Source organism: Merops nubicus, unplaced genomic scaffold (assembly GCF_000691845.1).
Source record: "Merops nubicus isolate BGI_N331 unplaced genomic scaffold, ASM69184v1 scaffold40253, whole genome shotgun sequence".
NCBI classification, from domain to species: domain Eukaryota; kingdom Metazoa; phylum Chordata; class Aves; order Coraciiformes; family Meropidae; genus Merops; species Merops nubicus.
This window is the reverse complement of record NW_008600371.1, coordinates 5,719-29,171: the sequence shown is the minus strand read 5'-3', so window position 1 is coordinate 29,171 and position 23,453 is coordinate 5,719. Positions and strand designations below refer to the sequence as shown.

Genomic DNA, 23,453 nt, shown 5'->3' with positions numbered 1-23,453 from the left:
CAGCGCCCAGCGGCCACCCCCCACCTCCCCAGAGCCGCTCCGGGCCCAGCTGTCCTGGTGGAGCTAACCCAGCCCGCAGCCTGTGCACCCTGCTCCTCGCCGACTCAAAGCCAGGCAGTTAAAGTAACGCCGAACATTTCGCCTTCCTGCTTCCAGGCTGCATTTTTAACCTTTGCCACGGCTCGAAACGCGCTCTTGCTTTCTAAGGGATTCAGGGTCCTTTTCACGTGGCTCTGAGAGCTCAGGCTTGAAGGAAAAATAGAGTGAAAATGAAAGGAGCCAGACGCGTGAGGGTTCCACGTAGGGCAAAGAACAGTTTAACGTTTTGGCAAGTGGCTAGTTAGATATGGCATTAAAAGCAGCTGAAAGTAGAAGAGCAGGGTGCAAGCTGTGGAGGTGATTGTCTGAGAATGACGAAAGAGAGACGAGTTCCCAGGAAGGGAGCAGGACTGTATGGTGGGCAGCTCTAGCTGGGGGGTAAGGTTGTTGTCACTGATCCAACGGCAGATAAGATTGTCTGGCTGCTGTGCCACTGTTACCTCAAACTCAAAGGAATGAGTCACGCTTCAGAGCAGCATCTTCTAGAAAAACGTGCAGTTGTGTTCCTCTCTGCGTTACGCTTTTTGCATCACTGCTCTGTGCTTGCTTCGTGGTTTTAAGCTCTTTCACTACTTCCAGGATATCTGGAAGTGCAGGTTTTTAGTTAAAGGAAACCTGTGATGCTGAGATAACGCTGTTGGCTCCAGGACTACGGGCTTCAAAAGCCACAGGGCATGAAATTCAGAGTAAGAGCGTGAGATTTGGCCCATGCCTCAGTGCTAGCCTGGGAAAGGGAACGTCTGCATTTTTAAATCCCTTGCTTGTTTATGAGAGAGGTTGGGGAAAAAAAATCTCTCCTGTCAGTAGTTTAATTGGTGCGGAAATCTAGAGGATGGATAAAATGCGTTTTGGAAGAAATCTTTATAGTGTGACACTATGAACCTCAGCCTCTTTCCTAGGTGCTTATTCTTTTGCATTATAGTTCAAGTGAAAGGTTAATGGAAATAGTTTCCAAAGTCAGACACGTATAAATGCAATTTCTGAGAACTGGAGTCACAGTAATAAAACCTTTTTTTTCCACAGGCTATCACATCTCCTCACAGGCAAGGACCGCTGTGCTGAAGCAACTGGTTTCTACTATAGGCCTTCTCTTTGACCAGTAAAAAATGGGTCTGTGGGGCTGAGGGGCTGATCTCTGTGCAGAACTTCTGCTTCCAAAGAGTTTTTTTCCCCTGCCACAGTTTGAGAAATCTGTCTCAGCTTTTTGAATACCAGTGCAGCAGTACTCGAAAATTCCCTTCCATTTTTATTACTCAGAGTAGCAAAACCTCCCTGCAGGAAAAAAAAAAAAAGTCACTTTTTTCACCCCAAACCTTTAATCTAACATCTTGAACTCTTGAAAAGTATCACCCAGCTTCTTAGGATTGATTGAAAAAAATGTGCAAAACAATTGGTCGACAGATTTTCCTCATTTTTGTGTGCGATTTCAAAATTTGCTGATATTTCAAGTTTCATAACACATTGACCTCCTCTGTGATCCAGTTGCATTGGTTTGATGTGATAAATAGATCCTAATAGGTGTGGTGTTTGTTTTTCTGAACAGGGACTTCTGAGAATTAGTTGCCTTTTTGGAAGTTTCCCCACTTTTAAACCTGACTGAATTGGTAAAATGACTGCTCCAGTTCCAAAACTGTGGAACTACATCCCAGAAGAAATCCTCATCCAGGTTTTCCATTATCTTTCTCTTCGAGATAGATACACAGTCTTCCAGGTGTGCAGACAGTGGGCTGCAGCCGTTTCTTCCAGCTCCGTCTGGCATTTCACAGCCATCAGGTAAGAGGGTTCTGATGTTCAGGCATCTCTTCATCGTGACACTTTTGGTGTCTGCCAAACCCTTAGGCCACCCTACTGTGGCATTATTGCCATTAATGGTGATTTCTCTGTGGGATGATGACTGCATGACTAGCACCTTTCTGTATCATAGAGAAAATTGTGTTATATGCTGCGATTTTTAATTGCTGATGATGATTTGGGCTTTATGGGATGTTACTACACTCCTAGTAAGTTGCTCTAAGTTGCCTGTTGAAAAATGGCAAGAGACAGTTACTAGCTAGCAGTGAGGCATTGGGCCAAGCTGCCCAGGGAGGTGCTGGAGTCCCCATCCCTGGACGGGATCAAAAAACATGTAGATGTGGCACTTTGGGACATGGTTTAATGGTCATGGTGGTGTCGAGTTGATGGCTGGACTTGATCTTTAAGGTTGGAAAAGACACCTATGATTCATCAGGACACTTAGATCTCTCATGGGTCTTTCTGGGATCTGACTTTTCTCAACTCCTGACTCCTACAGCATTTAGCTTTACAGTGACCCTCCAGGCACCAAGTGAGAACTGCCTGAGGAACCTGTTATGTTTGCAGAAACACTAGTAAAGGAGAGTGTCTGCTCTGTGCTCGCTCAGCTCAGCATCCACGGACACTGAGAGTTTGCTTTTCCCTTCCAGCTGTGACTCGGAGGATGAGGAGGGCATGCTGCAGAGCCTGCGCCAGTTCCTCACCCAAATCAAACACCTGAAGATTGTGTTTGACCAGTCCAAGGAGGTCAACCGGAAGAACGTGACATGCATCTTGGATGCGCTGGCAAAACAGAACCACAAGCTGCAGCAGCTCTGCATTGTGTGCCACGGGGAGAACCCTTATTTCTACTCTGGCCAGGACATCCTACAGAGCATACGGAATTTGTGTGATGCTAAAAACCAGATAGATCTTCAGCATATTGATTTTCGAAGGATGCCCTTCACTCTCAGTGGTGAGCTTGTTGAACTCTTAGCCACCACCAACCCAAACCTGCAGAGCTTGTTCGTCAACAACCGCACCCTAGTGTGCAACGTGGCACCAGACACCGTTAGGAGAGTTCTCAGAGCATGTCCCAGACTCTCAGCCTTGGGGGTTTATTATGCCAGTTTGTCTGACGAGGTATTTCAGGAACTGCTCAAGCCTGACAGAGCAGCTTTCACCTATTTAGACATTTTCTGTGAGCGCCTGGACAAATACATACCGGTCATCTCAGAAGAGCTCTGGGCTGCTGTAAGTCAAAAGCATCCTCAACTCTGTGTAGACCTGGAGTTTGATCATACGGTCCCTGCCTGCAAAATACCTCGGATCCTAAAGCTGAACATACCTGTGAGCACTCTGCAACTTAACACCTATAATTACATGGTAAATCAGATCAGGTTTGTCACCCAGAGCTACAGCAGTACCTTAAAGAAGCTGACACTGCAAACGACCTCCTCGGAGGACTTGAATTCCTCGCTGGTAGACCTGGCCAGGCAGTGCAGAAATCTGCTGGAGATCCACTGCTACTGTGTGGTCAGCCAGGAGGTGGTGGAAGCGTTCCTCACGCACTGCCCCAGGCTGGCACGGTACACTCTGAAGGTCACCAAGGAACGGCACCCCTGGAAAGCAGTGATGGTTCAGTGACCAGCTCCTCCCGTCTCCCAGGGGAAATCCTGGCCATCCGCAAGAGGACGGGGGAAGAAGATTGGGGTCTATAATGGAAAGGCTGCAAACAGCCCTCTGCATCCACAGAGAACTTGGTCTTTCAGACCTATGGTGCTCACCTGTTGTGTAGACAAAGCACTACACTCAAATGTGATGGCGAGAGAAAGGATTTTACACAGAAATAGAATTCTTTTTTGCTGTGTTTTTTTCTTTATGGGGTGTGTAGGGCAGGGCTTTTTTCTCCTCTGCTGCTTTATTTAGCAGGAATGCCAAGTTCACCCTTTGTTGTTTGTTTGTTTGTTTTTTTTCCTAAGGACCTCAGCAAAATTTAATTTTTATTTTGCAATTTAAAGGAATCTCAAAGTCAAGCACGTGTTGTCAGGTACCCAGCCACTACTTACACGGAGAGTTAAGGGAGTGGCAGCTGTTTTCTGGCCAGTGGGGTCCTTGGCCATGCAGGTTGGGTGAGCTACAGCCATCAGCTGTGCACATCTGGTGGAAATTCCACCCCAACCTTGGTAAATCCTCTTTTGCTATTTCAGTGATGGTGAGCTCACCTGTTATCCAATTGTCAGGTAACTTCCAGCGTGGAGGATATAACAGGAGCTGAATTATGTTAGAAAACACAAGCAGGAGAAAAGGCACATAAGGAAAAACATTCACAAGGTAGTAATAAAAAAATACATGGCCTGCAAGTTCCCTTGTCCATCTGGTCTGCCTTTTGCTCAAGGAATGCAGGTTTCTGGGTTGTAATTTGAATTCCTTTTGCAGAGACCTTGGTAGATTTATAGAATCAAGAGCATTGAGGCAGTTGGTGAGTCTGGTGTCTGCATTTCTGCATTCACGCACAAGTTGTCCTGCATCTGAACTGTTGTACCAAAGATTTTGGTGTTATTTGAAGAGCAGTTTCTGAGTTGAAATGATCCTGATGTAGAGATACACTGCGAGCATCTACTTAGAGCTATTTAAAGCATTTATAATAATAATAAATCCATATTGTCATCTAGATTCTGTGTGATTTTATTGCCCTCTTCTCAAGATCTTTTCTCAGCCAAATAATTTCTCTTGACAAGTAATGTAGGATCTATAGCCAGCCCAACTTAAAATTTTGCCTTTCCAAAACCTCGCCAAGGCTATGCAGCCCCGAGGCTTGGCCAGCCCTCATTCCTCTGTGCCAGCCCTCCTTTAGGACCAGAAAGTTCCAAGTTAACAAGTCCAGGTGCCTTCCCAAACCTGTCTCTGCTGTGCCGGGGCATCCCCCAGGTGGGTTCAGTCCGGTGCCTTGCCACCCTCCCAGCACAAGGTGCTGGGCACGTGCTCCCTCTGCATGACGCTGCGTGTTTATTCACCGCTCTGCGAGATCGGCTGCGGTGCATTTTCATTCTGTGCATTGTTCCCTGGGGCTGGTGATGCCATCGCATTGTGCTGAGTTTTTAAGAGTGCTGATGTGACTCCCTGGGAGCCTACTTTCCACTGGCCCGGCATAAAATTGGGTGGTGGATTCTCTGTGGGACGCAGGCGCAGGAGGGGAGGCAGGCGATGGCATTGGTGTAGCTGGGGCACTGGGAAAGTATGCAGGATTCACCCAGCTCCCTGGTGATGGATGGATACTCCAGCAATGTGCCAGCTTTCCTGACCAAACTCTGGACGCTGGTGGAAGATCCTGAAACGAACCATCTCATCTGCTGGAGTTCTGTAAGTACAGGGAATAGCAGGTGGCACCAGGCTGCGAGGCCACAGCAACTGCCCCTGAGTGCTGGCCACCCCTTAAGCAAGTGCTGGGCAGCTAATGGAAGACTGAGAGGACTCATTTATCTGTAATATTGTGAGGGTTTTCCCTTTTAAATGGGCAATCGGTTTGGGAGTGGTTTAATAACAATATTTACATGTTTCACTTGAAGCATCTGCAGGGTGTTTAATACTGAATCTCCTAAAAATTCCAGACTCTTTAGGAGTCTCCTAAAAATCTAGAAAAGGTGCAAAGCCCTTAAAAAAATTCTGCTGCTGTTTATATTATTTATATTATATTATTTCACCAGTTTTTCTTAGCAGCCTTTCACAAATGCCTTGGGAGAAGGCAGCAGATAAACAGCACCCAGATCTCAGGCTGAAACCGATAGTTTAGACAAAGCTCAGCCTAAGTCACTCACATTTGGGCAGAGCTTTACTTGATCTTTCAAGCAGCCTGTGAGATGGCCACAGTGATGTGTGTATGAATTGTCTGTCCAGCTTCACAGGGATAGATTGCTTTGCTTTGCCTTATTTGTCACTGAGGCATTCATGGTGCAATTAGTGAGTTAAAATGATTTATTTGTAATAAATAAATTTATTTTTATGCTCCCTCGTACAGCATTTTGCTACCACGTTGGGCTTTTGACCTAAGACCTGGTGCAAATAACGTGATATGTCTTCAGCAGAGAGTTATCAGATAAGTTGTGTGCTTAAACATGTTCTCCAAAATCAAGCATCTGTAATAAAACCAGACTGCAACAGGAAAAAAATAGTCTAAAGCGGCCTTTCTGTCATGTGTGCTGAGTGAAGGTTTCATTGAAAGTTTGAGATACGATTTGAGCTGCATTGTAACCCAGTGGTTGCTTTCTGATGTTGGTATTACGAGGCCATACCTCTGAGGATCACCAAGTTTTGGTATCGTGTTTTAAATAAGGACTTTCAAACTGGGGGGGGAAGGTGTTCTAACTTGTATAAATAATCCCTTTTCTGTTACACTTATAAGATTGGTTTTTTTGACCACTCGCCACCACCTTGCTCAGCATTCCTCCAACGTAGGCTACGGTTGCGTTCTTGGGAGGTTTTGGTAAGGCTTTTAGGTGTCTAATTTTCCCATGTGGCATGTTCTCACATTTCCCATATTCTTCCTTCAATGTTGTTGGAGCTGAGAAATTGTGCGCATGCCCAGGATTTCTGGGTATAATCAGAACTCTTAGAAAACAGGGCTTAGAAGGACCTCTGAGCTGTTTTTTAGCATGAAGGAGAGAAGAAATGGAGAGGAAAGGTGGTAATGGTTTCCATACGTGCTTACATATGCTGTTGAAAGGTGAAAAGGTCTGTTGTCGGTGTCTGTGGTAGACTGGATAAGAAGTAATTAAAGAGATGCAGTTAGAAAGAACTCAAAACAAATTCCCCAAGTAGCTTGGACAGGGCACAGGGTGTCTGTCATCATGGGTCTGTCAAAAGCAGCTAAAATAAGCAGCTGCCAGGACTGACGTGCTGCAGGGTGATGTTTACCTTGAGCACAGAAGCATCTCCCAGCCTGCGCTCCCATGATGTAAGACAAGCAAGGCACAGTCTGTTGTGTCTGTAGGAACCCCTTTGGGTCCTGCAGCCTCTGAGAACATTGCAGCCCTGAATTCCAAGGAGTGACCTCTCAAGAGAGGCCATAAGGAGATGTTCAGGTATACAAAACCCTTGTGTTTCTCATTTTACATCAGCCTGGGATTCACAGTTCTGTCCCAGAGAGTGGGTGGGCAGAAGGACAAGGGAAGCAGGATAAACCTAAACTACCTCCATCCCCAGAACAGCCGCTGCAAGGTTGAGGCACCCTGATCCCTGCTGTCAGGTCTGCAAGCTCAGTCTGCAAGGATAACTTCAGCATAGGGATTATTAGGGAATCTCCAAAGCACTGGACTGGCTTTTGGTTCTGCTGCATGGGGTAAAGAATGGTAGGAAAGATGCTGATGACGGTCCAAGGGCACAGTCAGGGCAGACAGTCACGCTCAGTGTTTGTAGAGGTGAACATGGAGCAAGAGGTCCAGCAGATCCAAAGTCTCATGGTCACGGGCATGCAGGGTTAGTCATTAGAGCTGACTAATGAGCTGGAGCACAGAGGGGTTTGGCACTGTTTGGTGATGGCCATGTAGTGGAAGGAGGAGAGCAGCAGGGTTTCTTACCTGGCTGTTTTCTGGTGGCTGTAGGCAGGCTATGGGCACACACCAGCACCTCTTTAGTCACCGGACTTTTTCGTGGTCCTGATGACGCTCCCTGTTTCAGAAACTTCCAGGCAGGCCTGAGAGCACCCATGTAGCTACAGCCCCTGTGGTGGGACCCAGGCACCACTGGTATTCTCCTACTGCACTCACAGCCTGAGTGCTCACTCCTACACCACCCTGCTCCTCAGCCAAAATCCACTCTTCAGCTCCATGTCTTTGGAAGCTTGGCTGCAGCTGAGTTACTAAGTCCCAAGTAACTGCTGCTGTCTTTGTTCTGTCCCTCCATAGAGCTGTGGAGAGCTTAGGCTGCACCATCAGGTGGTTCCCCAGGTAGCTCCTTCTCTCTCCACAGGCAAAGCCAATGTCAGCCCCTGGAAGACATCCTGCTCTGCAGGTTTCCAGAAGAGCCATGTGTGCCCCAAACACTGCGTCTGAAATTGAGATTCTTCATTCCTCCAAATTCCTGGTGCTGCCCCACCATCCAGAGCAGAGATAGGACTTAAGGTGGTCCCTGCGTCACCACATCCTGGAGACACTGGTCTATTGAGGTTGGAGATTTAGAAAATGGTTTTGGTTGCAGCTAATTCTACAGCTAATTTCTCCTGTCCCTTCAGAAGCTCATGTGGGTTGCTCTTTGCAGGACGTTTCAAAGCAGCTTCCAGCACGCTGTGTCTCAGCAGCCCTCTCTGTGTGGTCAGAAGGGCAGTTGGGGGAAGCTCGTGGCCTGCAGCGTGTCTGTGTCTGCCGGCGATCCCAGGCGCTTGGCCGTGTTTTGCAGCCACGGGTCCTGGCAATGCAACCTCAGAACAGGATGTTTCATCTGGTTCATGTCCATGTTGCTGGCTTGGGCTGTGAAGCATGACTGTTATCGTTTTGGGGTTGCCCTTCTGGCTGTGTGCTTGCAAAAATAGTTGGGAGAATGTGCATAGAGTTTCTGGATCAGTGTGGTGCCTCCAGGGATGATTTCCTTTCTTGCCCTGCTGTGTTTCTTGTGCAGTTTCTGGGCAGTGCTCCTTCCAGGGATGGTGTGCTCTGGATCTGGACCAATACAAGCAGATTGAGGGCTTTTAATGGCAGTTCTCATTTTCCAGGAATTTCTTCTGACATTAGAGTCTTTCTGTGATGTCCTCACAAGGGCTGGACGATCACAAGCTATCACCTATCTGAGTGTAAAAGTCTGTATATTCCTTCTCGCGTTCAAAGCTCTGAATTAAGCAATGGCAAAGTTTAGTAGGAACAGATCTAAACTGCAGCTGGAGGTCTGACTGTGCCAGCACTGAAAGGAGCACGTCTGTCATTGTCTCTTTTCTCAGCTTCAAGGTGACAATTCAGAGGGCACAACTTCACCTGCTGCAGGACTCAAGGGAATCACCTCCTGGGCTCCTCTCACGGTCAAGGATCCTCCTCTGACTTCACATTTGTCCTTCTCTCCTTTGCAGAATGGCACCAGCTTCCATGTCTTTGACCAAGGACGCTTTGCCAAAGAGGTGCTGCCCAAGTATTTCAAACACAACAACATGGCCAGCTTCGTCCGGCAGCTGAACATGTGTGAGTTCAACCTCCTGATCCTACAGGCGTGGGGGAGCAACAGAAAGCGTGGGAGGGTTACGGGGTGGGACAGAAGGCGTAGAACAGAACTGTGGGTAGAGAAGCTGAGCTTGCACAGAGACATGTTATTGCGGCATTATTGATTCTGCCAAAGAGGTCCTACCTCTAGGATGCCAGGAGAGACATTTCCTTCTGTTCCCCTTAAATTCCAACATGAAGTTTCAGTTAGATTCAATCACACCATGCAAGCTAAGACATTGCAGCTACCAGGTTTTCTGCTTCTCAGGCATTCATGTGATGATCTAAGATTGTTTCTTTTCCATTTTATTCTATGTGGGTTTCTTTCCAGGAGCCTGATACTGTGACACCTCCCTCAGACTGTTGCTTTTGAGTGTACCATGCCCAGAACTTATCCATTCTCCCAGTGGTTGTTGTTGAACTACCTAAGGCCAGAACTTCTCCCCTGCAAACCTTGCCTTGCTCATCAGACATCTTCACCCTTTAGAGCTTTAGGGGCAGCTTTCAGCCTCATCTAGACCACGACTGTATTAAACGTGGTTCCTCTCTGATAGTTTTTGGAAGTTGTTCAATGATTAATTCACAGAATTCCTCAGTAAAGTTTTAACTTGCTATTTAACTCCCCAGTAATTTCTGTGAGGACAGGAGTTTCAGCTCCTGGCAGACAGACTGGCATGCCCAAGGGATGCACGCTCAAAAAGTGAGGGGAGCAAACAGTAATGGCATCAAAAGTGATGGGATGGGAGGTGAGGAGGGCAGCCTGGCTCTGTTGACCCTTCACCTGTGCCCTCCCTGTGCAGATGGTTTCAGGAAGGTGGTGAACATCGAGCAGGGAGGTCTCGTCAAGCCCGAGCGGGATGACACTGAGTTCCAGCACCTCTGCTTCCTGCAGGGCCACGAGCACCTCCTGGAGCACATCAAGAGGAAGGTGAGCGGGTGCCAAGCCTCCCCGTGAGCCCCTTGGGTGGGAAGGCTGAGGGGCAGCAGACCCCTGCTCCAGGAGGTTCCACACCACCAGCATGGAGAGACCACGTGACCACGTGGGGCTTTTTCTAAATATCCTTCAGCAACATGCCCCACAACTTAACTAATGATCTGTGTGGAGGTGTAGCTTCCTTGGTTGGCTTTAAACTCCTTGTCTCTTTATTCTATTTGTTTTCTCCAGGCCTTCTGCTAGGGGAGAAGTAGCGAGTACTTGTTTCTCATCCTTCAGACATCTCGAGAGGGCAACACTGAAGTTCTCCCTGAGCAGGAGCCCTCTGTGCCTGCATCTATGGCTCTCTGCCCAGGGCCTTTCTAACCCTCTCATGTCCATTTTTTGGGGTGGATTGACCAGAACAGCAGTCTGTAGTCATTGTGAGGGTTTCTACCACAGCTGCATTCCTCTCTTGATAACTCCCATAAATGCTTGTTAACTTTCAGACCACAGTCCCCATGCTATGGACTGTTCAGCATAACTCCAGGATCAGGTTGTTTTCTGGTTCCTGTCCTCTCCATTCACACGTACAGCTGGGGTGGGGGCCCTTGGTGTGCAGGGCTTGGCTTTCATCAGAGTTTTGTCTGGGTTTTTTTTGCTTGGGCACTCAGTATCATGAGACCTTCATGTAGTGCTTGCTTCACAGCACTCTGCTTCTGAATCGTTACCTGCCCTTCTAGACAAGCTCAGCATAACTCCTGCAGGATCTTCCAGGTCATCTCCTGGTAATACAGAGGAGATAACCTACTCCTGCCCTCTTTGCTGCCTTTTAACCTGTTACTGATGCCCCAGAAGAGCTGTCCTCCTACTGAATTTGCATAGCAACTTCAGAAAAGGGACTTCAGCAAAAGCCTTCTGGAAATCCAAGTGTAATAGGTCAGTTTGAAGTGTTCCCTCAGGCTCATCCCTGTAGAACATGAGACTGGATTGGGTCTCTCTGTAGTTAAAGTAGAAAGATATAATCAACCAGCCTAGTTCCATTCCTCCCTGGTCCTCAAAATACAGTTGGTGGAAGTCCTGCATCTGAGCCACAGCAATGACTCTTCCCATGGCCCTCGTCAAATCCACCTTTGGTTTTTCTTCCTCAGGTGTCAGTAGTGAAAAGTGAGGAGACCAAGATGCGGCAGGAGGACCTCAGCAGGTTGCTATACGAGGTACAGATACTGAGAAGTCAGCAGGAGAACATGGAGTGTCAAGTGCAGGACATGAAGCAGTGAGTTGAACCCTACTCAGGCTGCTTCTTATGGGCATTTGCTTCTCTGGAGTTGTTGATCTTGGGGAATGTTGGAAAGGAGGAGCCTCACACACCTCCCTCCTGGGGAGCACATGCTGAGGAGGGGACTAGATCTGTTGAGACAATAATAACATGTAGGTTTTCTATGCAGACCAAATGATCTACAAAATATGAATTAATGTTCAGCCTCTGTCTTCTGTGAGAGGTGGACTTATTCTCTTCCTCTGAGTTCTCCCTTTGGAGGTGAGGCAAGCACAGAGGAGGCCATGTAGGAAAGGTGTGCATAACCTGGGGACTTAACTCAGATTAACTTTATCTCCTCCAGATGGAAATGATGGTAATGATGTAACTCTTCCTCACCTGTAGAAGAGTCCTGGCAGAAAAGTGGTGGTGTCCAGCTATTAAAAACCCCAATTTTTAATCTCTCACTGTCATTCTTCACCTCCAAAATCGATGACTGGCCTAAAATATGTAAGAACACAAGAACTGCTGTAGTGTTTAGCCCATGGACCCATGTTTCTGAAGACTTTGTCTTCTGACATGGCCAAAATTGTTGTATAAGAGCAAATTTTATAACGAAAGCTGATATTCCTACATCACGGGATGACACGGGTATCCTGGGCCTTGGGAGAACACCATATGCAACCCAACTTCATTCCAGCCCAGCACCTTGTGTGCAGCCAAGAAGTATTTTTATCCTACCTCAATTTTTAATGATTCCCACACGTAGCACATGCATAAAGTCACACCATGAAGTCCAGGTATGGTGGCAATGAAGGAGTCTCTAGGCTTGTTTAATTAAATCTTATTCAGTTTTTAAGGATTTCTGGTACTGATGTCTTGGCCTTGCTTTTAGTTTATTCTGCCTTTTGGTTTGCTTGGTCCCTCCATCTGGCAAAAGGCAAAATTGCTTTCGGCTGGTGAAAAGAACACATTATTTATAAACTAAGACCAGAAATCCCAGGCTGAACCCTTGTTAAGAAATATTTACTGGTGAAGAACCAGTAGGACACAACACCAGGACAAGCTGTCAGACTAAGGAAAGCTGCTTTGCTCAAAATCCTGTCAGAACCAGGATGGAAAGTTCACTGCAGAGATTCTGCTATAGGTGGGCAGCTCCTGTGCTCTTCTGAGCCCTGGACCTTATCTTCCCAGCTCTACCATCATGATATCCAAACTAGAAAGACTAAAAAGCAGAAGGATTTATAACTTTCACCTGTATGACAGGTTTTGCTGGGCTGTCAGTTTTGCTACATCCATATACTCTGGAGATAAATTGACTTGGCAAAACCTTTTGCAGCATGGGCTTGGCTGGCACCCAGATTTGGAGCCAGGCCAGTAAATAAACTCTGCATCTCCCTGTCCCACTTTCTGGGGCTGGCTGTTCAAGGCAGCCTGTAAACTCCCCTGTGTGCTGCATTTGGGGACAGAAATAAACACGCTTTATGCAACTGCAAGCTGGACACAGGTCTGTACTGAGTGAAATCAGTGATTCCCACTAAAGAAATCATCATAGTCCTCCTAGTTCAAGGCTCTCAGATGCAGAAGTATCCCTTTAGCTGCTCCAGTCACTCCCAAACGTGTCTTTGTGCCACCATGCAGGTGATGTTTCAGCAGGCGTAATACATAGGACCTCTGTCCAGAGGATTTCTTGGTCTTTGGGGGCAGTGGGGGGAGTTGTGGAGAGGTTTGGCTTTCTTGGCTCCTGCAGGAAGAACTTGGTGATCCAAATCATTCCAAGTCACAGATGAGGCCTTGTTGAAATTTTGAGTTGGGCCCAAATGTTCCATGAAAACTAAACACAGTGGTCCCCCTGTTACACTGCCCCACAAAAGTTTGCTTCTGTTTATTTTCCCTCCACACTTTGGTCTGTAGTTATGTTGAGGTCCAAGATAAACAAGGAAAGCAATTGTATGACCCCGTTTGGGACACTGCAAAAGAGCCAAGCACTCTAGGGGCAAAGCCCCTCAGGTGAGACAGACCTCGCAGCGCTGGGTCTGCCGGGGGCCGTGGCAGCACCATGGGCCGTCGGGACGTTTCTCTGCTCTTGGCAAGTTTCTGTTTCACTTTCAGGCAGAATGAAGTTCTCTGGAGGGAAGTTGTTTCTCTGCGGCAGAACCACTCCCAGCAACAGAAAGTGATCAACAAGGTAGTGGGCAGATAATCCCCAAACCCCCTCGTGCTGCGTGGTCCGTGACCTTCTCTGGTTCTGTTTTCTTCCCTTGCCCCATAGTCTACTCCATACTCTGATATCGGAGGATATTTCTCTGTCGCATTGTGTGATGCTCTTAGGTGTCCCATGAAAAGTGGTCACCAACAAAGCAGAGATGATGCTCTCAAGCAAAAGAGAATTTTCATTGCCCTGTCCATCCTTGCTGGGATGTTAGAAACCACTTTTCTGGCCAAGTCCAGACTTGTTGCCCTGTACTGGCTGTGTTCTGGTTGTGCCGATGCCTTTGGGCTTCCCAAATCCTTCCCCTTTCCTTCATACAAGAGAGGAGCCTTCCTCCCCTGCCAGCACTGAAGCTGTAGCCAGCAGAGTGGGCCCAGTGGGGACCTCCAGCAACTGGTACTTACTTTGTTGTTACTGGTATAGTTGAGGAGTTACTGTATGGCCTTTTTCAAGGAGCTCTGTGGAGCCATCTCCCTTAACACCTAGCGTGGCCAGCACTAGAAAAGGCCTCCCCAGTGGTCCCCAGATGGTGCTGACCTGACTGAGTAAGTCACATTCCCCAGTGCCCCCGAGAGCACATCCTGACCCTCACGTGGCATCGGAGGGTCACAGGGCTGGACAGGAACGCACGAGGCTTTCAAACCTTCCTCCAGCTCCAAGGCTGCATAAGCCACACCACTCACTGCAGAGGCTTTTGTGCAACTCTGTTTTGCAACACTGAGCAGTGAGTAAGAGGCAGCTGTAATATATAATAATAATGCTCTCTTTGTTTGGGAGGTCAAAGCAGAGCATTAGGCTCCAGCTGACCTGGGAATATGTTGCTAAGTGATTCCTCTCCAAAGCCATTCTGCATCCTTTTTAGTGTCCTGTTGTATCCACGCTGAATTTCACAGGGCTGAAAAACTCAGCTGGAGGACCCAGGACCTCCACGCAGGGTCTCCCTGAGGGGGTTGCCTCTTTCACTTGCAAAATCTTCATCAGCCTTCATAAACCTTCTTGTAAAGGTCTCTAATGACTTTTTAGGGAGGCCCGGTCGAACCCCAGGCCTAGGAACGTTTGTGTGCGTGCCTCCCAGGCAGATCCCCAAGTCTAGTAGGACTAGTTGGAGCTGTGCCTGCACAGAAGTGGAGAGAGAAGGCTCTGAGCACACCTATCTAGCACAAAGCAGGCACCTGCCTGTGTCACTTGAGAGCCCAACAGGTCGTTCGAGTTCTCAGTCAGCTTGAACCTCTTTTGGGCTCCAACCTCGGGTGCAGCTTCGCTCCCGTGCGTTGTTGCCGGTCCCAGCTTTGGGGTGGTGTCGGGTGGGAGGAACGTGTGAGAGAAGAAGGGCTGGGAGCAGGGAGTGCTGAATCACCCTGCTGATGAGCACTGGATTTTGATCTCTCCTGACAGCTGATTCAGTTTCTGTTTGGCCAGCTCCAATCAAGCCCCGGCAGCGGTGGGATAAAGAGGAAGCTGTAAGTACCCTTGTGTGGTGCGCACGCTCGCGGGTGCGGAATGCTCGCCCCCTCGCTAAAAGCACAAGCTCAGCTCGCCCGGGCAGGCGGTCACCGGACCGGGGCACCATGGTGATGGGAATGAATGGGCCGAACTGCCGAGTCAGACCTGCTGACATGCCCCATTCAGTGGTCTTTAGAGAAGCACCGCGTCAGCTCGTGACCTTTCTTTGGGGAACGCGGCGCGGGGAGGGACGGGAGCGCTGGCTGGCAGGAGGGCAAAGGGCAGGAGCCCGCCGGTGGTCTCACAGCTCCCAGTTGTGTCACTTGTCGCCGGTGGGCGCGGGGCTGGGCTCACCCAGCCCATAAACACCTTTAGTTTGACCCACGGGCACTGAACGGGGCACGTGTCCCACACAGGGTTGGTGACGTGTAACCTGCAGGCCTTACGGAGAGGAAGGTGGAGAAAGGCTTGAGCAAAGGGGTATCTTAGAGTCACAGATTATCTCCTCAAGGCAAGTGAGTAGAGGAGCTTGAATTCAGAAGTTTTGTTCCTTCCAGGAGAGCAGCCATGCATTTCTTGCTCTGTGGTGCTTGTGATCTGAAGGGAGGAGGGGCTACCAAGCTGAATTTGCCTTTGTGGCTCAGCTGAGGGCAGGGACCTGCCTCCAATTCCCACCTTGATTAGCTTGTGGATCTTAGCAACTCAGAAACTTCTCAGTGCCTTGGAGAAAGGAGCCAGACTGCCCAAGAATGGCTGCTCAAAGAAGCTGGTTTTCTTTTAGTCAGTGGCCTTGTTCTTGGCTGACTCTTCTTGTGAGGACTGAAGGGAAACAGGATTGAATGAAGGAGCCCATGCTCTGTAGAAGCAAGGTGGGTATGCTTACCTCTGCCCACCCCCTCTACTGAGCCTCTTGGAGGGGATAAACACTGCAAGAAGAACTGCAGCAAAGAAGAGAGCTCAAGGTGAGGGAATCAGCTGCTCTGGGTCAATGAGGTTCATGAGTGGGGAATTTTCCTCCAGTGAAGTGAGATTCCAGCTCTGATCTCTGAGGTCTCTGGTCAGGACTCTGCTCTCCCTCTAAAAGCTTTGCAGCCCAAGAGACGTTGCCTTAGGCCACTGCTTTTTGAAAAAAACACATCAGATGGGACAAGGGGTAATAGCTTTAAACTGAAAGAAGATAGATCTAGAATAGATGTGAGGAAGTTCTTCACTGGGAGGGTAGTGAGACATTAGAACAGGCTGCCCAGGGAGGTTGTGGATGCTCCATCCTTTTTTTTTACCAGGCTGGATGGGGCTCTGAGCAACCTGCTCTAGAGGGAGGTGTCCCTGCCCATGGCAGGGCGGTTGGAACTAGAAGATCTTGAAGGTCCCTTCCAACCCAAGCTGTTCTACGATTAGTGAGAAACTGTGCTGTAAGAGGCAGAAGAGCACACAACTACCTGCACAGCAATGGTATTAGAATCATGGAATCATCCTGTTGGAAGAGACCTTTCAGATCCAGTCCAGCCATTGACTGGTGTGTGCTGAAGGGCAGATTGTGCTATAAGAAGGTCCATGTCAGGGTGATTGAAATGTTCTGTTTTATTCTGTGCCTCTAGTTCATGTTGTAGAATACAAAAAAACTGCTAAATGAGCTGTTGAGATCTCAGGCACTGTGGTCACTGTGCCCTCCTGTATAATGCCCTTCACTGGGGCATCTGACTGGAGCAAACCCATCATTCCTCCCAACATCTGCAGCTCCAGTGTCTGCAGGATGAAGGGAGCTGGGAATTATCTGCTGTCAAGCCTGTTAGACATTACTATGGAAAAAAACTGTTGCCTTTCCCTGGTGCTTTCTCCCAAACCACTGCCTTCAAGATGAACACTGCAGATGCTTTTCCTGACGGCAGGACAGAAGGAGGAGAAGAAGGATTTGCTAGGCAGTTTGTAGGATCGTCACAGCAGTAACAATAGGGGGTGTGCAGCAAAATGTACCAGTTCCCAGCCTCTCTTGGGACTGCATCACAAAACCAAGGACTGCCACCCCAGTCATCATGGCAATGCCACTTTGGGGCGCCTTCTCTTGGTTTCAGCCGTTTACTAAACACAAAGCACGCCTGCTACAGGACCCAGACCCGCTGCTGCTTGTTGGTGACCATCTCTAGAAGCCTGTCAGTCATATTTAAAAGCCTGTATGTGATGAGTTTAGGCCGTGCTCTGCTTTGTGTCTCCCCCAGGTTTGTTCCTTGGTGGGTAGCACAGGTTCCTTTTATTAGGCACTGCTGTGTATGGAGATGCAGTTTCACCAAAGAGGCCCCAAGAGAGGTGCTGGTAGGGAGGCCAGATTCCCAGCATTGCACCAATAATTTCAGCTTAACTGCCTTGCTAAGCTGCCAAACAAGCCCAGAGCTTGAAAACACTTGTGATTAGAAGAAAGTATGAATTGAACTTGCTCGATTCAGCATAGGAATTGAATTTGTTATTTTACTAATATCTGTCAAATAACATCCAGAAAAACTAAATCACCAATTCTCTACACAGCTAATGCCATTTTTAAATGATGACCTCCTCCAAAACTGTTTTTTTCCCTTGTCCATAACTCTGGAGGAGAAAACACCTTACAGCTGAGGAAGAGCAGAGTACTGAGGAGAAACCAACCCTTGGCTGAGAGGCATCTCTTGTATGAGCAACCAGGAACCAGGCAGTATCTGCTGGGAAAATCAACCTGTTTCTCTTCACAGACCTCTGATGCTCGACAATGGGATCTCAGCTCCACAAGTGTCCAAGTTCAGCCGGCACTTGTCCACGGACCCCCTCCACGACCCCTATTTCATACAGTCGGTAGGTTTACCCCAGCCTCGGTGAGCTTGGTGGGATTTCTTTGGCCAGGGTGGAAAAAATCTCAGACAGAGCCTTGGACTCATCCTGGGCCTCAGAAGGACAGATCTGTCTGATTTTTGCTTTCCTCTTAGCCATCGACAGAACCTGCCTCTTGCTTAAACAGCCCTGCAATTGCTGGAGGACCCATCATATCTGATGTTACTGAAGCATCACCATCCAACATAATAAGTATGCAATCCCCTCCTGAAAATGACAGGTAAACATGTTTGTGATGAAAACCAGAGAGAGTTGGGTATGGACATGCATCACTTCCAGAGAGTTTTTCCTGGCTGTAGTTCTACCAAAGGTTCTGTGATTCTCTGTAGAGATGGTGGGCTGGAATAGGTTGGGGTTTTTCCAGTGTGCAATGTGGATCAGATTTTCAGAAGCAGGGAGACATAAGAACAGCATAATTTTGGAAACAAAGTCCTGAGTTTCATGCTGAGAACTTCCACTCATCTCTTTGAGAAGTAGTCCACGTTTCTTTATATTTTGTTCTCAAGATACAGGCTGTCTCTGACTTTATCAAATATTGAGATATAACACTTGTTGGGTTTGTTGAGAGAGAGAAAGGAAGTCTCCTTTTGGCTTTGACAAAGAAGAAACAGAATCAGACTGTACATCTCTCTGCTAATGAGAACAGAAAGGCTGCATCACAGCAACTTCCGATGTTGGACACCTTTTCTGTGAAAAGGTCCCTGAAACTAAAGAACAGAATGCAGAGGCAGTTTAATGCTTATCTCTTCCTGCCACAGCCATGCAGTGTGTTCAGGGCTGGCAGCAGAACAGCTACAGCTATGTCAGTGGAAAGTAAGTAGACAGATGAATCACAGAAACGGTTTCTCAGGCATGGAGGCAAGGCAGTTATACGCTAGAAGTTGCCTGTAAATCTGACTCATCATTGGAACCATAGCCATAAAATTAGCTTGAAGCATGTAAAGACCTCCAGATTTAAAACCAACAAACAAGCAAACAAAACCAAAAAACAAACAAACAAAACAAAGAAACAAACAAACAAAAACAAAACAAAACAAAACAAAACAAAAACCAAACCAACAGATGGAAGCCATTTCTAAAGCAAAAAAAAAGTAATGCAACCTTCCAGTTAAGTAATTATTTCTGCTAATTACTGAGTGCCATCTGGTGGCCTCTGATCTATGCTGTGTCTGCATGACTTGAGACTCAGAGGAGTGCAGCACTTCCCAAATCCAGTTTAGGATTCACGAGATGAGCAGGTGATCCAAAAGGAATGCCAGGGAAGGCTTTGTGGTGTCACACACCATCCTCTGTGGCTGGCATGCTCGTGTGGTGTCCTGCACCAAAGCTAATCTGCAAGTGGTGGAAGATGGTAGTTTTTTTGGTATGGCTTTCCATGCCCTGAGCCTGTTTGCCTACGTGCCTTTGTCCCTTTGGCTCCAGTTGTGCAGGTTCCCAGGGAGCTGTAAAGTCTCCTCGAGGTAGCTCAGAGTAGGGTTTTACATATAAAATGCTGCTGCTCAGCATCATATGTCTGTCCAGGGGTAAGGCAGAGTGCCCCTCCCACTGCAGGAGGGCAAACCTGACCTCCCACACGAGTAAACCCCCTCACTGGGACTGTCAGATCCTGACAGCTTCAGTTCCAAATCCTGCAGGGCCACAAGATCCTGACCTGTGTCACTGGGATCTCTAGAGTGCTTGCTGGTGTAATCCTATCTCCTGCCTGGGAAGGTCTGTTTTACATCCCCTTCCTATCTCAAGGGTGGAGACTTTTTCAGGGGAACCTCCCCAGCATAGTGACCCTTCAACCAGTCTGCAGCCTAACTCTCCTTTTGGGAATGACGAACAGATGAAAGTGTACTTTCTGTATTTGCAAAACAGTCAAATGGGGCAAATCCATTATAGCTGTGACTGGTGAAGTGAAGATATTCCAGCTGAGTGTGGCTCTGGAGCTTGCTGGCCAGAAGACAAGGTTGCTGGTTTCTTTTGGCCATCTAAGGGAATGGAAAGACCCCGTGGGGTAGTGTGGTGTGAAGTGGAAGCCAGACCTTGTGCTGCTGCCCTCGGTGGTAGCGCGAGGCCGTTGTGGAGCAGAGCTGGGTGGTGCTGAGCCCTGTCTCTGACACAGGGAGAAGTGCCTCATGCTGATCAAGGAAGAGCCGGTCAGCCCTGGAATGAAAGCCACCGCTGAGCCCGACGTCCCCCTGCCCAGCTGCCGGGCTTGCTCCGAGCCCCCAGTGCTCCCAGTCGCCATGGTTCAGTCCGTCTTGGAAGGCAAAGGGAGCTGTGGTGCAACCCCAGCAGGGACCTCACAACCCGCCGAGAGAAGAGGCAGGAGGACCTTGCTGGACAGGTGAGGGGAGCAAAGGAGAGTGGTGGCCCTGCGTGTCTCCTGGTGGGGAAAGGGAGGGTGACTTTGTCACCCAACGCAGTCTCATGAGCTCCATCCTGTGGCACCTGTTTTGGGGACCCTTGAAGCCCAGGGGACATTTCACAGGGACTGGTGCTTGAAGGATTCCCCAGAAGAAGGGCTGTTGGAGCATGTGCATCAGTCATGGGAGTGGGAAGAGGCTTTTTGCAGTGAGAGGGATTTGCCCAAGGCCCACACAAGATCTGGAGCCCAGATCAGCATCCGTATCTGCAGATGTGCAGGCCACCAGGCCACACTATGCCCCCAGAAGCTTGTGTGCCCTCTGTCATTTGTTTTGTTGGGTCCTCAGTTACATGAAGGCATAAGGAAATATCTGTCGCTGGTGTTTCTGTGCGGGGAATGAGGTGCAGCTTGTGTGCCAAGATGAGAGTCCAGCACTGTCATAACCTCTGCACTAAGTAGGGCATGTATCTGATAAGGCATCAAAGCATTTATCAGCGTTTATGGGCTTGAGAAGGAAATCATTTGCCCCCTTTCTTTTCCTCTCCTGTGCTATGAAGTCTAAGAGACTTTTTTCTCCTTATTCTGTTCTCCCTTTGCATCACCTTTCCAAGGGGACTTTCCTGAGTCAGTGCCAGATCAGACTTCAGGGGGCAGCCAGTTGCTTTGGCACCATCCCACAGGCCACGTGGTTCTGGGGAGGTTCTGGTGAGCTGTCATGGCCAGAGACCTCAGCTGCCCCACCTCTGACTGAGAGTGAAACCCCCCAGCCTGAGCTGCATTGCTGTGCTCATCTCCCTGAGCTCAGGAAAGTGCTAGGCAGGCCAAAGAGGCGTCAGAAGAGGGTGTCAGATCATGCCTTAAAACCATGAAATGGCAAGTGAGGTCCCTCATGTGGGTGGAGAGCGGGGACTTTATGCTCACTGAGTGCAGGAGTCGGATACGGGGGAATGAGGTTGCGTTTTTTCGAGCCAGGGTGTGTAAGTGTCCTGCACGTGGTGGTCACCCAGAGAATGATGTCCCCTTGCACAGTGTCACTGGGCTCAGGCACAGGGACAACTGGCTGGGCAGCTTTTGGAGCTCTGATCTGCTGTGGTTTGAAGTACCCATGCCAGGGGTAAGTGTGCAGCAGAGTTCAGCAGCAGGAGGGGTGCAGGGGTGGGGAAAAACCCCAAAACACTCAACAGGGTTATCAGAAAAGCTTCTGTTTCCCTTCAGGTCCTTAGAGAGAACCAAATTCCTCCTTCTGAACCTGATGGCTACTTAAAAACATTTTACAAGAAGACAAATCATCCTTTGGATTGTAAGAGAAATTTTGATAGCTTTTAGAGGGATGAGACCCTGCAGGGCCTCACGCTTGCTCCTTTAGCTGGATGCCTCAGGGAATGAAGGCTCAGTGTCTGCAGGTCAAAGTCCCTCCTCTAAAAGCCATCATCAGTTCATAGCAGTGCCTCCATCTGTGTACCCAGAGGGGTGGGAATGCAGCCTGTTCTGGATCCCAGGTGACCCTCTAGAAGGATTTCTTCTCAGGAAAGATTTTTTTTTTCCTCAGTCTTGTGGAGATGTGCAGACTGTCCCCCACCAAACCTCATGTGTCAGCCAGGAGAGGAGTCGTCTCACTCGTTTCACCACCAGGCTGGTCCCCTGTGTGCTCTGCTGGGTCGTACTTCTGGGGTTAAACCAAATTATACAGCACAAACCCTGGCTGGCAGTGGGCTCTTGGTTATCCCTCTGAGGCTGAAGCATAACCCTGACATTGGGAGGCTGCTTTCTGACTGTATCTATGCAAATCTCACTGGTGGCACTACTTCCCCTTGTCTTTTCTCAGAACAGATATTTCAGACCCTCTCGAGGGCACGGACTGGAGCCTGGAAGGGCTGCAGCTGCTGCTGAGGAGCCAGCAGTATGGGCTGGAGCCCACCAGCCTCTTGGATGTGAGTGTCGGGGTGGCTGCGGGGTCCTGGGGTGGCTGCGGGGTCCCCAGCCCTGCCTGGGGCTGTGGGTCAGACACACCACACTGCCTCTGCTTGGGTGGCACTTTACCTCTCACGTGCTGCCAGCAGAGCCACAGTTTGACCTGCTCCTAAGGACTTCAGACTGTAAACAAAGCTTTCTTACATTTCTTCTGAAAATTTACATTTTTGAACTTCTAGGAGCACAAAACAGTGCATTTGGTAAAGGCAGCAATATGAGACCTAATGCATTTATGTAAAACAGGTTTAATTACCCCTCTCTGGTAATTGCTTTAGGAGGGTTGTTTTATATTCTGCATATTCTGCATCTTAGATAATCCTTGACTGTGTCTGGCTCTTGTACCTTCCCCTTTTCCTCACGTTCTGAGAAGTATAGCTCGTGTCAGATTCTCTGCTGAGATATTTATCTGGCTCAGGTCACTTTTCTGTAGAAATGGATGGTGTGTATATATGTAGAAATGTGAAAGTTTATTTCTCTTTCACACTCTCTTTCCTTGTTAAGTTTTTGCTAACAATCAAATAACTCCATACATAAGAATCTGTATGTCAGAGAGATGCTCCCTTGAGGAGATGCTTCAGATGCAGGCACGTGGTGAGCTTGCGTGGGTAACAGGAATGAAAAACCATTTCACAAATCAATTTTATTCTCTTCGAGCTGCTTCCCAAGTGTCTGCGATTGATTTTGGCTTTACAAAAAGCTTTTCTACTGGCCTGCTCTGCCACTGGTTCCACAGGTTTCTGTTTCTTAGTGCTCCTCAGGAGGTGTTTTCCTGGTGCTGACACACTTTTCTCTCTCTGTGCTACCAAACGTCACAGGGGTGAGGATGAATCATAAACCTGTGCCCCAGATCAGCAGCTTCTGTCCCAGGCTGCTCCGTGCCACTGAGGCAGTGATGCAGCAGCAGCCTGCCCTCTGCTACTGTGTTTGGGGATGCTTTTAGAAAGGCATATGGGTCTGGGAGCATCCTAGGAGCTGAGAACAGCAAAAAAGGGCTTTGACTCACATGGGCAGTGACACCAAGAGCGATAGGACAAGAGGAGGTGGACCCGGGTTGTGCCAGGGGAGGTCTCCATTGGATGTGAGGAAGAATTTCTTTCCTGCCAGAGTGCTGAGGCATTGGGTGCTGGAGTCCCCATCCCTCGAGGGGGTCAAAACACATGTGGACGTGGCACTTGGGGACACGGTTTAATGATCATGGTAGTGCTGGACTTGATGATCTTAGAGGTCTTTTCCAACCTGAATGACTGTATGATTCTGTGAGGTGCCCATGGCATAGGGTGGCCTCGCTGTCCCTCCACGGGCAGGCAGCAAGGCTGTGGGCAGCCCAAGCAGCCAGGCCCAGCCCTCACTGCTCTGGCTGTGCTACAGGTGGACACCCACCAGCCTCTGCCTCGCGC

At 48.6% G+C, this 23,453-nt stretch overlaps 2 protein-coding genes across 2 annotated transcripts in view; both read left to right on the top strand.

Moving 5' to 3' along the window:
• Positions 1-1,649: 1,649 nt before the first annotated feature.
• On the top strand, positions 1,650-3,518 carry FBXL8 (F-box and leucine-rich repeat protein 8). Its single transcript, XM_008937689.1, has 2 exons — positions 1,650-1,872; positions 2,541-3,518. The coding sequence occupies exons 1-2, from the start codon at positions 1,709-1,711 to the stop codon at positions 3,514-3,516; spliced, it is 1,140 nt and encodes a 379-aa protein (XP_008935937.1). The 5' UTR covers positions 1,650-1,708; the 3' UTR covers positions 3,517-3,518.
• A 1,591-nt stretch (positions 3,519-5,109) lies between these two features.
• Positions 5,110-23,453, top strand: part of LOC103770430 (heat shock factor protein 4-like) — a 21,321-nt gene continuing 2,977 nt past the window's right edge. Inside the window, exons 1-10 of the mRNA XM_008937688.1 lie at positions 5,110-5,232; positions 8,924-9,032; positions 9,851-9,978; positions 11,115-11,239; positions 13,334-13,409; positions 14,829-14,893; positions 17,597-17,696; positions 17,828-17,952; positions 19,840-20,064; positions 21,911-22,016. Of these exons, the coding sequence (XP_008935936.1) occupies positions 5,110-5,232; positions 8,924-9,032; positions 9,851-9,978; positions 11,115-11,239; positions 13,334-13,409; positions 14,829-14,893; positions 17,597-17,696; positions 17,828-17,952; positions 19,840-20,064; positions 21,911-22,016 (1,182 nt within the window). The remainder of the gene's footprint in view (positions 5,233-8,923; positions 9,033-9,850; positions 9,979-11,114; positions 11,240-13,333; positions 13,410-14,828; positions 14,894-17,596; positions 17,697-17,827; positions 17,953-19,839; positions 20,065-21,910; positions 22,017-23,453) is intronic.

Excerpts from the sequence above, each read along its gene's own strand:
- FBXL8 (XM_008937689.1), top strand. The coding sequence starts at position 1,709 with ATGACTGCTCCAGTTCCAAAACTGTGGAACTACATCCCAGAAGAAATC. Across the intron at positions 1,873-2,540 it reads TGGCATTTCACAGCCATCAG|CTGTGACTCGGAGGATGAGG; the intron begins GTAAGAGGGTTC and ends TTTCCCTTCCAG.